Source organism: Macaca mulatta, chromosome 9 (genome assembly GCF_049350105.2).
Source record: "Macaca mulatta isolate MMU2019108-1 chromosome 9, T2T-MMU8v2.0, whole genome shotgun sequence".
Lineage (NCBI taxonomy): Eukaryota > Metazoa > Chordata > Mammalia > Primates > Cercopithecidae > Macaca > Macaca mulatta.
In genome coordinates this window covers 50667962-50685133 of record NC_133414.1, presented here as the reverse complement: position 1 = coordinate 50685133, position 17172 = coordinate 50667962, and the positions used below count along the sequence as shown (strand labels likewise).

Below are 17172 nucleotides of genomic sequence, written 5' to 3'. Positions count from 1 at the left end.
TACAAACTTGTGAATATGCTAAAAAACATTCCATCATCTACCTTAAATGGGTGAATTGTAGGGTATGTGAATTATATCTCAATAAAGCTGGGTTTTAATTTTTTAAAAAAGCATAAAAACACACCAAAAAAAAAAAAAAAAAAAAAAAAGCTCAATATAATGCCTGTTGGTTAAGATGAACTATTCCACTTGTTCACCTAATGGCTAATGCAGAGTTCATTCACACAATTCATTCTGGCACTTTTCTTAAAGTCCAAATACAAAACAATGCTTTTGCTTGGTATTTTTATCATTTGGCTGCCTTTTTTTCCCATTTGTGTTTTTGTTTCCTGTTTTTTGTTTCATGAACAAAGCAAGTACAGACTATACCAACCCCAGGAGCCAAAAGTTGCCAATAAGTTGGTAGGTAGTGTTGCCCCAAGGAATGCAATCAATTCATCATTCATTCACTTTCTCCTTCATTCAATAATATTTATTGATTATCAGTTTGTTCAAGACACCAGGGATGCAGTGGTGAAAAATACTGACAAAGTCAGGTTTACTCTCTCTTGGTATCATGCTGCTGCCAATTCATTGGTAACTTTGGGGGGCACTGAGATGGGTGAATTACCACTTTCTAACCCCGAGTCTGTGGTACATGAAATAAAGAGTAAATGCATAAAATAAATCTTTAAAGATTTGTCTAAGAGGGTCCATAAACTATTTCCTCTAGGTATTTTTACTATTAAAAAATCCCATCAATTAGATGCAAAGTCATAATCACACTTCCTCTGTTATTACTAGGGTAGATATAGACTATAACAGCTAGAGCCCAACACTTCAAATATTTTAACTAAGATAGAAAAGGTTGCCAGTAGGTCCAGGAAAGGGAGAAGTTGGGAATGCTGAGAAAGTCCTCCCAAAGGAAACCATATCCCACGCTGAGCTCTCTATATTCACCTAAAAAGTGATCATGTCAGACACAGTTTGAAATTATGAACTCTTATTATATAAATGGGGAAATACTGTGACCTAAAACAGACCAAAACAATTTCATTACATGAACAACCATGGCATTATTTCTATAGAACCAGAGAATATGTTACATCATTTCATTATTAATTTAATAATAACACAGAAGTGGGAGATAACATGATGACTTCAAAATGTGTCTTACTTGTTACAAAAGCTGAATGGTAATATCCACAAGAGATCCAGGAGACAGGTTTTCCAATGGTCACTTGATGAGGGACACAGACATTAGTTACATTTTTTAAACCAATTTGCCCTTCGGAATTGTCACCCCACATAAAAAGTCTTCCATCCTCTACAAAGAAAAATACAAGGGTGAGAAAAGGTTTTAAAAGGTAGTCAGGCTCTGAAGCTATTCTACTTCCAAAAGACCATTTATTTTATAGTTCATAAAAATTATGTATCTTAACAATAAAGTACTACTAAGACATTTACACCAGTTAGCTACTTAAGAGTTCAATTTATATTGTGAAATACTTCTATAATGATAAAGAACACAGAACAGCCTGATTGTAAATCACTTTAGTCCTGGCCATATTTTTATCTCAATAGCAAAGACAGAATGCCCTTTCCTACAATCACCCTTTCCCATTCTAATGTCTCTAAACAGAAATGTTCTCCTCCTTCCAAGCAGTCTACCTGCAACTGAACTGAAAGACAGCACAGGTCACATTAGACACCTGCAGGTCAAAAAAGCCTGGAAGACCTTGCTCTTGAGAGCGCTGTGGAAATGATGTTTTGGAAAAAAGAAGAGAAGAAATGTATTCCACTACATATTTTTTTCCTTACAATTTAAACCTGAAAACACAGAAGCTAGCCTTAGAGGATGAAGATATAATATCATGTAAAACATCTCAAAAATAGGTAACTTATATAATTTCTGATAAGGGTTTTGATGTCAGAAAAAATCTAGGAAAAATATTTTAGAAAGGAATTCTCAAGATTTATTTATATATTTTAAATAATTTAAATTTTGAAGTGGTTTAGTAATGCAAAACAAATAAATGAAAATAACAACTGAAAGGATGTCAAAATGCTAACTTAAGGGCTGACAAAATCCAAAGGATAGAGCTTCAGATACAACTCTGACTTTCCTGATAGAGTAACACCGGATGCTACATAGTCTCCTGCTTGAAACAAAGCAGCTAACCAGCAACTTCAGTGAGATCAAGCTGATCTTGGCTCCAAATTTTAAAGAAATGTCTCATATGGGCTTTTGGTAGGGAGGGCAGAGAGGTACAATGACTGTTACAAATCACATTTTAACACCATATGCTGCAATAGATTTCCGTGGATGTTTCTGATAGCAACTTCAGCTAAAACTGTAAGTAGAACTGTAAGAGCACACAATGAAAATAATATTTAAGAATATCTAAAGGAGTAGATGGAGAGCATAGCTTAGAGCTTATTTGCCAATTACTTTTTAAATGTATATTTAAATAAGCACAAATAAGCATAAAATAAGCATAAATAAGCATAAAATTGCAGTATGTCAAGATTTAAAGTTATATTTTAAATGTTTTCTGAAAACACATAGATAGTCAATGAAAGAAAACTAAACAGCAATGCTCCCTTCAGTTTACTGAGTTGGCATATATTGATCTACAGGAAAGGAATGTGTCCCAGACTGAAAAAGAAGCCTCACCAGTTAGGGCAGCTGAAGTATTAGATCCAGCAGAGAGCTGTTTAATCTTATGCTCGGATGTAAAAAAGCTAATTACACGAAAAGTGTTTCTTTCTTCAGTGTCACCCAGCCCCAACTGTCCTTCATCATTTCCACCAGTTGCATATACATTGCCTCCTTCTGCACATGGAAAAGAAAACATCAACAGACTATAAAGTCCCCCTTTTTATGAGACAGGTCAGTGCATAGCAGCGATTTCCTCTTTTAACAGTGAAGAAAGTTGAAAGCTATCATTATCCTATTATTTGGGAGACAACTTCATTTCATCGTCAAAATACAGCAAAACAAGCAAGGTCACATATTTTTGTGAGATGTTAGAAATCAATCTAGAATGTAACTAGCAACTGAAATGAACAGAATGAATGGAACGTATTTCTTGCTAATATAGTACTTTATTAATTCAGAGTAAAAACAAGGAAAGTAACTTCCAAACTAGTTTAAAATGCAAATCTATTTTAAAAGGGATGTGTCCATTAATTTTAACTTCTGTACCCATTAAAGCTAAGATATAGTATAAATAAGTAAAACGAGGCAAATCCAAGAAGAATCTAATTAGAAACATGATAATTCTATGTTGTATTCATTTTAACTTCCTAGCTAAATAAGAAGTCACTATAGCACTCTGTTTAGGAGGAAAGACTCCAGAGCCAGACTGCTTGGGTGCAAATTCTGGCTTACCACTTACCAAAGCTGTGGGACCTTGGGCAAGCCATAACCTCTGTGTGCCTCATTTTCGTCATCTATAAAATGGGAATAATAATAGTACCTACTTCATAAGAGTTGTTATGAAGACTGAATTAGCTGAGATTTGTAAAATTCTTAGAACAGCATTTGGCTCATTTAAAGTACGTAAAAATGTTTGTTAATTACTCTGTTAATTAAATAAAAAGTACATCATGCCTAGATTATACACATTTCCAGTAAGCTGTAAATTAATGAAGATTTTTAACACATAATTAGTTAGCTACGTCATAAACATATACACGAAGTTAAAGCCTTGCTAAATTATAGGGTGAAATGAGGGCAGAATCAGCCTGAGTTAGTAAAAATTTTAAAGTTATTGTTATTTTTATTTTTTGTTTTTAAGAAAAGAGGAAACCTAATTGGGGAAACAAGATTAGCTTTCAAATGGAAAATACATACAAGGTCACAAGAAATTGGAGTGCACAATTTAACACACATGGAGCAAACCAGAGTTGGTGAGATTGAAATAATTCAAACAAATAAATGAACACAAAGTTGAACAGTTACAAAATGTTCCATGGACGAACTAACACTTAATGGGATCTCAAAAGATAATCCGAAAAGCCTAAGAGAAAGAGAAAAGACACTTCAGAAAGGGAAAGGTATGGAGAGGTGGAGAGCAGCTGACACAGTGAAAACATCCTGAAGACAGAATAAGTGGTTGGGGGCACGGGGCAGGGGCAGAGGGAAGGTGGTAGGAAGAACTGCTCAGTGGTCAGGTCCTGGAGGTCTAGTTGTTACCGCAGCATTTGCTGAAGATACTACTCTTTCTCTATTGAATTTCGCATCTCTGCCAAAAATCAAGTGGGCATATATATACGGGTCTACTTGCAGACTCTATTCTGTTCCATTAATCTTTGTCTATCTTTTTGCCAATACCACACCGTCTTGATTACGGCAGCTTTACAGTGAGTCTTGAAATCAGGTAGTGCCAGTCCTCTAATTTTGTTATTTTTCAAAATTGTTTTGGCTCTTCTATGTCAATTGTTTTCCATATAAATTTTAGAAGCACTTTGTTAATTTCTACAAACACACATACACACACAAAAGCTGGTATGGGTTTTGATGGGAATTGTGCTCGCTCACATCAACAGCCTTCCGGGTGCCTTCCACTCAACCTTAGTAAGGAAGAGTTCTAGAAGAGCAAGAACAGGAATAACCAGCCCCTAAGGTGGACACACAGGTTAGGAGATGCTGTCCCATGATATAATCCAAGAAAAGAAGCTTTTTCTTCAGCCATTTGACATTTATGTGTATATTTGCAAAGGCAAATGTGTACTAGCCATTGACATTTTCAAAAACCCTAATTTTACTGTTGCCAAAGCATAATCTCTATTAATTTTACAAAACCACGTTACTGGAATGAGACCTCAGTTCTCAAAGTCAGGCAGGAAATCATACAGGTTGAGCACTATACCTGTTGACACCAGGGTGTGGTTCCTTCCACAGGCAGCTAATTTCACCTTTTCAGGTTTTAGAGCTAAAAATATTTAAAAATGGGACAATTATTTTACAGCAATGAAAATGAACAGTAGTCCAGGACAAATGGTAACAAAGTGATAGAACCGAGATTTAATAGCAGGCTTGTCTGATTCCAAAGTCAATGTTCTTAAATAGCAAACCAGAGGTTTTCAGAACTGGTTGTGTACCATCATAACCAGTGGAGCTTAAATACAATATAGATATCTTAGCCCCATCCCTAGGGAATCTGAGTCAGTGGGTCTAAAGTAGGGGCTAGACATCTATATATGTATATTTTTAAACTCCACAGGTAGGCCAGGTGCGGGGGCTCACACCTATTATCCCAGCACTTTGGGAAGCTGAGACGGGCGGATGGCTTGAGCTCAGGAGTTCCAGACCAGCCTGAGCAACACTGTGAAACCCCATCTCTACAAAAAAAACACAAAAATTAGCTGGGTGTGGTGGTGCATGCCTGTAGTTTCAGCTATTCGGAGAGGGGGTGCTGAGGTGGGAGGATGGCTGGAGCCCAGGAGGTTGAGGCTGCAGTAATCAGAGATCACGCCACTGCCCTCCAGCTTGGGCAACAGAGCGAGACCCTGTCTCAAAAAAAAAAAAAAAAAAAAAAAAAAAAAAAAAAACAACTTCACAGGTAGTTAATATGTGCTGAGACTCACTGTATTCTATTATGCTTCCTCCTCACCAATCTGATCCCTAACCTAACCTGCCATCACCGTTATCAAGCTCACCTTCTACCACATTCAATGAAAAACTGAAAGACCAATATTGATAGGTATACACCTATGAATCAAAGTTGTTCATTCATTTATCTACATATTCAAAAAACATTTAAAGAACATCTCCTAAGTGCTTGGCATAGGGGCTGCAAAAAGATGACTAAGATAGAATTCCTGGTCTCAAGGATCCCATAGTCTAAACAATTCTGTTAGCTTCTCTATTAGATAAGATATTTGAGAGTAAGGGTTATGGTCACTGTGAATATCCCCAAGTGCTTAGACTGTACTCAATAAATACTTTTTGAACACATGGAATACTTTAAAAGTTCCATAACAATTCCCATAAACAGCATGAATATGACAAGCTACACTGATATTTTGAGCTAAAATTAAAATTTAGCCAGGAAGATAAAAAATACTGCTCTTACTACATCTCAAGGAATCTCCATCATCCTTTCAAGTTTAGCTGATGTTCACAGGTTATACCCAAACAGAGGTTTTGCATATAACATCCAGAAAGCTTTGTAAGGGTATTATATATCTAACATTTTCTGGAACACTCCTGATTTCAAATATTTTGTCCTGTTGTTCTTTTACACTAGTACTAATCAATCCCTAGTCTCGATGTTTTGTTTACTTCACCTAGTGACTATATAAAGCGGATAAGTATGTTTTATAAAACCAGCAACTAAATAGAAGCATAATGTCCACAACTCTATTAAATGAGAAAAGCTCAAAATTCTAACATACGTTTGTTCTCTGTATATACAATAACAGTAATATGTAAGTAGTTTTACAAACAAGCAAAAAAAAAAAAAAAAAAAAGGAGGGGGGGATGTTCAAATGCAATACTGTAAAATCATTACTTCCTTTGTGGTGCCTGGACTTAAAATCAATCTGATTTTTAGACCCTAACATACAAAAGCAGTTTTGAATATCATATAAAAGATAAGTTAAATGCTAATAATATTCAAGCAAATGTCAGAAAATAAACAACTAAAGGCTTTATTATTTATGACATTAAAGAACTACACAGTCAACATAAAAACACTTTATACAGTTTGTGAAAAGGTAAAAAGATCTCAAACATTTGACACATGTTGGCTTGCTGATGGCTGACTTTGATCCTAATCCTAACTGACCCCAGTTGTTACTACCAAACACGTAAAGTTTATTATTTCCTGGTGGGATGGAAAAAGAAATAATCAACTGAAGCATTTTTCACACAATGTAAAATGAGTCATCACAAAGCAATAAAAAGCTGTACTTTTTAAATGTCACTGCTTTTCTGTGTTGAAACAAGTTACCTTGTTCATCTATGTATAACCAGATTCTATTAGGTGGGAAAGAGTTTCTAAAATTATACAGTAACCGTTTTTTAATTATATTGAAATAGATTCCTTTCAAGAAAGTTGTGTGTATAGAAAATCATACTTAAATATACTAAAGAAACTTAAAATTTAAAAGACACTCCTGATGACTTATTTTGTGAAGAATTCTCTGGCAAAGTAAAAAACAACACTTATGATATATTTTCAACATGTTTAAAACACAGCAGCGTATCTATAACATTATATTTAGAATTTTCTAAGTATTACTGTCCTCATTCAGGATTGTAATACTAACTGGTAACAATAGCAGTATGTTCATCTCCACATGAAAGATGTACAGGGACATCATTTTTAAACCAGAATTTACTGGGATTATTTTCAGCAAATTTACTTTTCCCAAATGTAAACACAGCACCCGAATCTGCAAATATAAGATGGTCTCTATTTTATAACTTTTACTATGTTGCCTGTTATTTAAATACCTTTTCAGTAATTTATCCATACAAACCTCTTGTTTCATGACAGCTTTGCCCCCACTCTGGCAATGTTTAAGCCTTCCTTCTTCCACCTTAATTCAGTCTTTCTTATTCCTCAGACTCCATTATAGTTTTACCTCTGAAATCTACTAGATTGAACATGTATTACTCATATACTGGCACAAAGTAAGAAATACACTATCACAAGGAAGGCAGTCATCTATTACTAATAGTTCTGCTGTCACCAAGTAGATGTCTATTCCCTGGAATGAAATGGTACAATTTGTGCTAGTCTTGCTCTGGTTAACAGCTCATGGTCTGGCCTCTGACTGAGAGCTTTTCTCGAAACACAAAAAAAGGACAGTACTTAGCTTCCTCATTAACTTCATCAGGATATCTATGGGGAGAGTCTCTATCAGTCAATTTGGATTTTCTCTGGTCCAGTTTTTCCAAGGAACCTCCAGCGTTCTTATGCAAGGGAAACGACGTTAGCCCAAATGGTGAAATCTTTTTATTTTTGTTGAGACAGGGTCTCACTCTGTCACCCAGGTTGAAGCGCAGTGGCCCAATCACGGCTAACTGCCGCCTCGACCTCCTGGGCCCAAGCAATCCTCCCACCTCAGCCTCCAGAGTAGCTAGGACTATAGGCGTGTGCCACCATGTCCAGCTAAATTTTGTAATTTTTGCACAGACGGGGTTTTAGCATGTTGCCCAGGCTGGTCTCAAACTCCTGGGCTTAGGCTCAGGTCTCAAACTCCTGGGTTCCTGCCTCGGCCTCCCAAAGTGCTGGGATTACAGGCGTGAACCACGACAACTGGACAAAATGGTGAACTCTTACTTTCTCTGTTGGTAATCCCAATGAATACCCATAAAACCAGAGACAGCACAGAGAGAAACAAATTACTCCACCACTATCTCTTTCATTTGAACCAAGGGAAAGCAGCTAGGAAAAAAAAAAAAAAAAAAAAAACAGGCTTTAAAGGCAACTAGGTATTCAAAGGTTGTTGTAAGGATTAAATGAGATGACATGAATAAAGAACTTAGCTCAGGGCCCAGCATCCTCAAAGTGGTAGCTCATAGCTGCCTCTGTAAACTCTTCCTCCACCATAAGAGTTGGAAATGATCACTGGCTTCTCTGAACTATGTGATTTGTAGAATTTATATGGCAAATAATTGTGCTACCTAGCAATCTCTCTAATTAAACTGTTACACAAATCAGCAAAATTACAAATCTCAGCAAGATTTGTGTAACAGTTTGATTAGAGAGCTTGGTAGGTAGCATAATATGTAAGATGAGGTCCTCACAAAGCAATAAAAAGCTATACTTTAAAAATGTTGGCCAGGTGTAGTGGCTCACGCCTGTAATCCCAGCACTTTGGGAGGCCTAGGCGGGTGGATCACTCGAGGTCAGCAGTTTGAGACCAGCCTGGCCAACGTGGTGAAACCCCGTCTTGACTAAAAATGCAAAAATTAGCTGGGTATGGTGGTGGGCACCTGTAATCCCAGCTGTAATCCCAGCTACTTCGGGGGCTGAGGCAGGACAATTGCACGAACCCCAGGGGTGGAGGTTGCAGTGAGCCAAGATAGCGTCATTGCAGTCCAGCCTGGGCGATAGAGTGAGACTCCGTCTCCAAAAAAAAAAAAAAAAAAAAAAAAAGTCACTGCTTTTCTGTGTTGAAACACAGAGTTCACCATTTGTTACCCCAAATGTTGTTTTTTTCCAACTATTTTCTAAGGTTACAGAGGGTATAAACTGTCTGCACTACCCATACTGCCTAGCACAAAGTAGCCATTGTGTGTTCTACTTTTCACACAGAAAGGGTCCCCCTTACACACATGTATATTCGTAACTGTTCAATGTTTTGTTTAGGAATTCATCATAATGGTGAGTAGGTAGTCAAATATAACTTTCGACATTGTTAATATAAAAGACAGGTTACCCAAGTCGTCAGCAAAGGAGCACTTCAGCTTTTCCTGATTTCTGAGAATTCAGAATGTTTAGGGATCCAGTATAAAATGAAAAGATCCTCTCAACACAGCTACTCAGGAAGTTTCTAATTCTCATCTTACTCATGCACTACAGTCAGTCATAGAGATGTCTTTTTCTCTTTCCAGAAACAGTACATGGGAAAGGATGGTTTATCTTTCCCCCCAAAACAACATCACAAAATGCCACGGTCCTAGGAGATTGGGAGAGGAGTACACGGGGATGTTGAGATTTAACATTCTTACATCAAGTCATTACCTGATTTGAGTAGTATTCACAAACTGTTGTGGCACAGGATCATTTTGAAGAGAGACTAATTAGCAGTTCCCAAAAACCATTTAAACACACACATATACCAAATAGTAGGCCAGGTCCAGCTTCTGGGGAAATCCCAAGGGGGGTGATCACACATAAACTAATTTGTACCAGAAAGGAAAACATGGCGAATATAAGTATTAATAATAAATATTAATATGCAAGAGACTAGCCACTGTGGACAACTTTTTGAGAACCATTGTGAGGCATCTCAGTTCGACTAGGATCTAGAACAGACTCTGAGTTTCCCCAGAATGAATTATTTTAACATTTTAACTGTTTTGTCCTGGCTCCCCTGGCTTCCCTGATACCCTCATCCCAAGCCAAGGTTTGGTGGCTCTGCTCTGGCCCTGTAACATCTACTGTCAATTTGTATGGTCATTTTGTTCACCTTCCTGTATGTCTCACTAAATTGTGAACTGCAGGACAGGAATCTAAGTTCCGGCCAGGAGCATGGAAGAAAACATACATATTTCAGTGAGGGTATAATTCTGCTCAAACCCAGTGTTTTTTCAACATGGTCGTGACCTATTAGTGGGTCAGAAAATCAATTCAGTGGATCACGATCAGCATTTTAAAAGAATGCATTATCAAAAAGCTGTGTGCGGAATCTAAGTGGTTAGAACAAGGACTGCATCACGAGACATCTATTTCTGTTACACGGTATGTATGGGGTATTGGGTCACAATGTCAAAAGTATTTCTAACTATAGAGCTCAGAAAAAAAGGCTAAAAAACACTCGCTAAAGGGTCCCTCTTCTTCCTCTTTTCCAATTTATTTCCTGTATCCCCTTTTACCCCACAACCCTGATCACTCACTCTTTACCGCATTCAATACATAACCGGGAGCTCAGGACCTCCAAAGTGCACAAGTCTGGAGTCTGCACTTTGGGGAGTTTACAGATAGGTAAAAAGTGTCCCTGCCTGGCCGGGCGCGGTGGCTCACACCTGTAATCCCAGCACTTTGGAAGGCTGAGGCGGGCTGATCACCTGAGGTCAGGAGTTCGAGACCAGCCTGACCAACATACAGAAACCCCGTCTCTACTAAAAATACAAAATTAGCCAGGCGTGGTGGCGTATGCCTGTAATCCCAGCTACTCGGAGGCTGAGGCAGAAGAATCGCTTGAACCCGGGAGGTGGAGGTTGCGGTGAGCCGAGATAGCGCCATTGCACTCCAGCCTGGCAACAAGAGGGAAACTCCGTCTCAAAAAAAAAAAAAAAAAAAAAAAAAGGTGTCCCGCCTTCAAGAATCTCATCAAAAGCTTATTTTAAAAACATAAGAAAGTCAGGCACCCTCTTTCCCGTTCTCCTCCATCCTGTTCTTCCCGTGCGGTCCTCTGCCCTCAGTCATTAGTGGGAGCGCAACCAGCGATCCCGCCCCAGTCCGGCCGCCAAGCCTCGGGCCTGTCCCCTCACAGGGCCGATCCGGAGGCGGGGCCCGCCCGCCCGCGGACCCTCCCTCCCGGCCTTCCGCCACCGGCGCGGGCGCGACTCACCGGGCAACAGCTCTTCGGGCTCCTTCATGCTAAGGGCGGTACGGGCAGCCTGCGCCTGGGCCAGGAGGCTGTAGAGGACGGTTTGGTCGGGGCTAAGGCAGCTACTCCGCCCCGACGCGGGCCGCAAAAGCCCCCCAGTTCCGCATGGCGAAACTCCGTGGATCAACTACAACCGCGCTCCCGGAAGTCAACAAACAGCCGCTAGGGGCAACGGGGGCGGAGCTTGGGAATGCAAGGCGGGGCAGGCGCCGCTGGGGAAGGGAACGGAGGCCGGGTGGCTAGTAACGGGTAGACTCAGGCACAGCGGAGGGGCGGTAGAGACTACGCGCCCTCTGGCGGCCTGGAGCAGAGAGGCGGCCACGCCGCGCAGTGATGCCCTGGAGTCAACGCCCTCGTGCCGCTGGAGGTCCAGGCGCCGCAGGGACCCTGCCATGAGTGGCAAACGTCACAAATCTCATACCCCGTGACATAAGCAAACATCGACACATAATTATGACACTACTAGTAATAGTGACCAGCTGAAACATTAAAGGAGATAAGCACTCTGCTAAAGGCATCCCCAGCATCTAAACCAAGGTCTGGCCTATATTGAATGCTCATTACGTATTTATTGACCAAATGAGTACTATTACAACCCTGTAAAGTGGTTAATGTCACCCCTGTTTAAGCATGTGGAGATTATACAATAAGAGATCTGGAGTCTAGCGCAGCTAGTCCAGCCTGTAGTCAACAGAAAGTAAAAGCTGAGGTGTATGTGGTCCACTACTCACAGAACATGCACAAAGGGGTTCACCAGCAGCACAATATCATTGCTGTAGAATTTGCTTAGCGATGTTATATGATGCAGGGCTTCCCGTGCATCAACATTTGGCTATCATGAAATAAAGAAGCAAAAAGCCATCTTCCAGGATGAGCAGATTTATGTACACTTGGTAGTTGTGGACATGAGCTCTAGAATCAGACACAACTGGATTCAGAGATCCCTGAATTACTCGTGTGTGTTACCAACTCTTTCTCAGAAAGTTTGCATTAACATGAAGAGGGGACATTAAACTATTAGTTACACAAATAATCCTTTACTTACAAAGCAATCTGGAGGTTACGAAGGAGGTGTTTAACAAGAAGCATTGACCTGGTGTAGAAGGTTAAGAAAGGCTTATCTGAAGAAAGAACATTAAATCTAAGAACTGGGGAAAGAGAAGCCAGGAGGGGGAGAGAGCTCTTGGCAGAGAGTAAATTGTGTATAGAGGTTTGTAAGGAGCTTCACTCTTTAAAGGAACACCAAGAGGCGAGGCTGGTTCCTAGCAAGGTGGCAAGGTCTTGGGCCTATTAAAGATCTGAGATTTTATATTAAAGGCACTGTGAAGCCACTGAGAAGTTTTAGGCAGTAGAACAACAGAACAGGATCAGTTATGTGTGTCCCTGAAATCATTCTGCCTGGTCTGGATGCTATGTAGAGAATAAACTAGAGCAGTGAGAAGGGTTCAGAGGCTATTGCAGAATTTCAGATATGTGGTCAGGATGACTGGGAGTACAGTTCATTGGTGCCAGAGAGGAGTAGAAAGATTTGAAAATATTTTAGGTTGTAGAGTCAACAGGAAATGGTTTCTGACTATTGACTCCTAGACAGTGCTGGACTACCAAACAGTTCTAGAACAACAGCAAAGATGGGACCCTAAATTATTTTGAAAAGGATTTGATATTCATTTTTAGAGCATCATAATTGTTACTATGGGAAAATTGGAATTTTTAAAGATTTACTTTATGATACGCAGTCTTTTTTTTTTATTTCAAAATACAGTAAGGCACATTTTGGTGCTAAGCATCCCAGAAGATATTGATGCAGCCCTACTCCAAGGTTTCCAACATAAGCAAATAGCAGGAGGGGGGCACCATTTACTGAGATGGGGAACACTGAAGAAAGAGCTGGTGACATTGGAGTTAGGTAAATGGGGCAAGAAGAGCATAATGAGTTCATCCTTGAGCACACTAAAACATTAAATGGGAGGTGCTGAGCAGGTAATTGGTGAGCAGAAGTCCCAGAAGAAAGCACATATTCGAGGAATGACTGGGTCTATATAGTGAAAGCAGGCTTGAGATACTTGCAACACTGGAAAGTGACTGTAGAATTGAGGCAGTAGAATAGCGTTGGGAGTCAGGAAACCTAAGGCCAATTCATGCTGACTTCCTAAAACTAAATCAAAAGGAAAACCCCAACTTTCCACACCTAAGTAACAAAAGAACCAGAGGCTACTCCCTTTTCAACCACGACCCCCTTTTTCTGCGTGGTAGACGGAAAGTTGAAAGTATCTCTGATTAGTTGCTTTTTGCAACCAATCAGACATTTGCATAGGAGTATAACGCTGTAACTTCACTTTAGCCTCTGATTGGTTGCTTTCCACAACCAATCAGATGCTTGAATAGGGTGTAACCTTTGTAACTACACTTCAGCCTCTGATTGGTTGCAAGGCCACTACTTCATTTACATAGTAACCAATGGGAAATGTACCAATGGTTACTTGGGAATGGCACCAAGTAACCAATGGGAAACCTCTAGAGGGTAATAAAACCCCAGAAAACTCTGTAAAGGGACTCTTGAGCCCCTGCACTAGCGCTTGCCCCCACCATGGGGTTTTGCCACATTGCCCAGGCTGGTCTTAAACTTCTGAGCTCAAGCAATCTGCCCACCTCAGCCTTCCAAACTGCTGGGATTACAGGCGTGAGCCACTGTGCCTGGCCATCTATACTATTGATATATATGATCCAGAGCTATATAATATATATTGCAACCCCAGGCCATGAATTGGCACTGGTTCATGGCCTGTTAGGAACAGGGCTGCAGAGCAAGTGAAACTTCATCTGTATATACAGCCACTCCCCACCACCCAAGCTCCACCCCCTTGTCAGATCAGTGGTGGCATTAGTTTCTCATAGCAGTGTGAACCCTATTGTGAACTGCACATGGGAGGGATCTAGGTTGTGTGCTCCTTATGAGAATCTAACGCCTGATGATCTGTCATTGTTTCTTATCACCCCTAGATGGGAACCCTCTAGTTGCAGGAAAACAAGCTCAGGGCTCCCACTGATTCTACACTATGTTGTATATTTGTATATAACATAATGTATGCCAACATACATTTGTATATTTCATTATATATTACAATGTAATAATAATAGAAATAAAGTGCACAATGAATGTAATGTGCTTTAATCATCCCAAAACCATCCCCACCCCTCCCCTCACCCCCCATCCCCGGTCAGTGGAAAACTTGTCTTCCACAAAACTGGTCTCTGGTGTCAAAAAGGTTGTGGACTACTGATATATATATATATATATATATATGATATATATATAGCTATGCTGTAGCCCTAGATTTTATATATATATATATATATACACACATATATTATATATATAAAATATAACATAATGCTATCGTCTATCTCAGAAGGTGGTTGTGAAATATTAGGTAATGCATGCAAAACTTGTAGCTTGGTGCCTGGAATGATGGAGCACTCAACAGTGTTAGCTATTAATAAGGCAAAGGCAGCTCACTGTATTCGTCAGCATAACCCATGCTATGCTGCAGCTCAAACAACACCCAAATCTCAGTGGCTTGACACAAAGAAGTTTCTTTCTCACTAATGCTACATTTCCAATGTGAGTCAATTGGAGGATCTGCTCTAGCTGCTCAAGCAGGGGCTCAGGCTACATATGGAAGTTCAACTACCTTGTAGCAACACCATATACAACTCATGACCTCTTTGGTTGCTGTAGCAGGGCAAGAGAGAGAGGAAGTTAGAAATGAAATGTTTAAGGCTGTGCACGGTGGCTCATGCCTGTAGTCCCAGAACTTTGGGAGGCTGAGGTGGGTGGATCGCCTGAGGTCAGGAGTTCAAGACCAGCCTGGCCAACATGGTGAAACCCTGTCTCTACTAAAAGTACAAAAAATTAGCTGGGCGTGGTGGCGGGTGCCTGTAATCCCAGCTACTCGGGAGGCTGAGGCAGGAGAATCACTTGAACTCGGGAGGCGGAGGTTGCAGTGAGCCGAGATGGCGCCACTGCACTCCAGCCTGGGCAACAAGAAGAAAACTGTCTCAAAAAAAAAAAAAAAAAAAAAAAAAAAAGAGAAATAAACTGAAATAAACTGAGAAATAAACTGAAAAATGTTTCAGGCCACAAGTAACATGTTTCTCCTTCTCACAACCCATTGGCTGGATTTAGTGTCACGTGCCTCTGTGCACTGCAGAGAGGCTGGGAAACGTGGACATTCAGTAAGTAGTAAACACCTCTGCCACAATCCCCGCAGTCAGATGGTTTCAGCCTGTGGAGCCACCTCCCTCGTGTTGGAGAAGGCAGGTATAATTTTACATATCTTAACGGTCATGCACGCTTTTGATGTCCCCTTCATACACGGCCAAAAATTCCTCTGCTCCTTAGGAAATCATGTTGATACACAGAAGCCATGACACGTCTGACAACATGCCCAAGTGTTGGCAGTTTCCTCTATTAATTCAAGTTGTTATTCATTTCTGGAGCATTGTATGTCAACTAGGAATAGAGGCTTATATGAACAAGGAAGACGTTTGATGGATTATGCTTCCTAGCTGTATTTGTTTCTTTCTCAACAGCATTCAACAAAACGTCCAAAGCTTGCAATTTTGAGTTGCATTACAGTGCAGCTGCCGTCGCTGTTTATTTCTCTATGTGGAATCAGATAAACAGGTGTGTCTCTACAAACTCCACTGGGAAATCCCATAAACATATATATTTACAAAACAGATTCTAATTACCTCTTTGATTTCTAAACTTTTTTAGTGCAGTTCTAGGATGTATGATTTGAGGACTCACAGGTCCAAAGCCAGGGAGTTTTATTCATGAACAAGAAACAGATGGCAGGTACAGTCTACTGCACATTTCATTACGCCAGAGAAGAAATTTTGCACTTTCCTTCCTCAGGATAGAGTTTCTCTTTTTTTTTTTTTTGAGATGGAGTCTCGCTCTATTGCCCAGGCTGGAGTGCAGTGGCCGGATCTCTCAGCTCGCTGCAAGCTCCGCCTCCTGGGATCACGCCATTCTCCTGCCTCAGCCTCCCGAGTAGCTGGGACTACAGGCACCCGCCACCTCGCCCGGCTAATTTTTTTTGTATTTTTAGTAGAGACGGGTTTTCACCGTGTTAGCCAGGATGGTCTCGATCTCCTGACCTCGTGATCCTCCCGTCTCGGCCTCCCAAAGTGCTGGGATTACAGGCTTGAGCCACCACGCCCGGCCAGGATAGAGTTTCAAAAGAAGAATTTTGAGGTATCTGTGACAGTAGTTGTATGAAGAGATAATGTCCTGAATGACTACTTTGAAGGACCATGTACTATAATGATAATGGCTTAGATTAATATCTCTTATTACATGCCAGATGTTGCTCTAAGCACTCTATGTATGAACTCTTTAAATTCCCATATTACGGAAGAGAAAACTGGCATGCAGAGAGAGGTTAAGTTGCCCATGGTCTCTCAGCGAAAGCATGGCGGGGGCTGAGAGTTGAACGCAGGAAGCCTGGTTCCAGAATCTATGTTCCTAATAACTACACTCTATTGCGTCTTGAAAGAGCACAGAACAGTAGTCTTCAGACCTTTTAGCTTACACATCTTCATTTATAATCAACCAAAAGCCAGAAGACATGAGAGCTCATTAATGTAGCCCATGCAAATCAGCTTTCCTGGGTAGATATCTAGCACTAGAGGCGATGAGCTGGTGCCAAACTCAAGTTAGAAGATTCAGGAATGAGGCTGAGAAAAAAAGGCAGAGATCAAGGAAGATTACTCAGCAGAAGCAATACATGTGTATTTATATATTTGTACGCATTTGCTACTGTAATACTATATTGTGTATATTGTAAAGCATACACAATAAACAAAAGATTATAAAAGGTGTGATAA

General features: G+C 40.3%; 1 protein-coding gene across 32 annotated transcripts in view; it reads right to left on the bottom strand.

Moving 5' to 3' along the window:
- The window catches only part of LOC114669927 (X-linked retinitis pigmentosa GTPase regulator), a 44606-nt gene extending 33165 nt beyond the window's left edge, over positions 1 to 11441 (bottom strand). For 7 of the 32 annotated variants that reach the window (XM_077945508.1, XM_077945509.1, XM_077945523.1 and 4 more), the window contains exons 1-3: positions 11239 to 11441; positions 2657 to 2815; positions 1157 to 1306 (exon numbers count right to left, since the gene is read on the bottom strand). In XM_077945508.1, the coding sequence (XP_077801634.1) occupies positions 1157 to 1306; positions 2657 to 2815; positions 11239 to 11266 (337 nt within the window). In that variant the 5' untranslated portion in view covers positions 11267 to 11441. Of the gene's footprint in view, positions 1 to 1156; positions 1307 to 2656; positions 2816 to 3380; positions 3436 to 3970; positions 4005 to 4856; positions 4920 to 11035; positions 11157 to 11238 lie in introns of those variants that run through there. The other 25 variants (XM_077945498.1, XM_077945501.1, XM_077945518.1 and 22 more) reach the window with 12 other exon arrangements.
- Positions 11442 to 17172: the final 5731 nt, after the last annotated feature.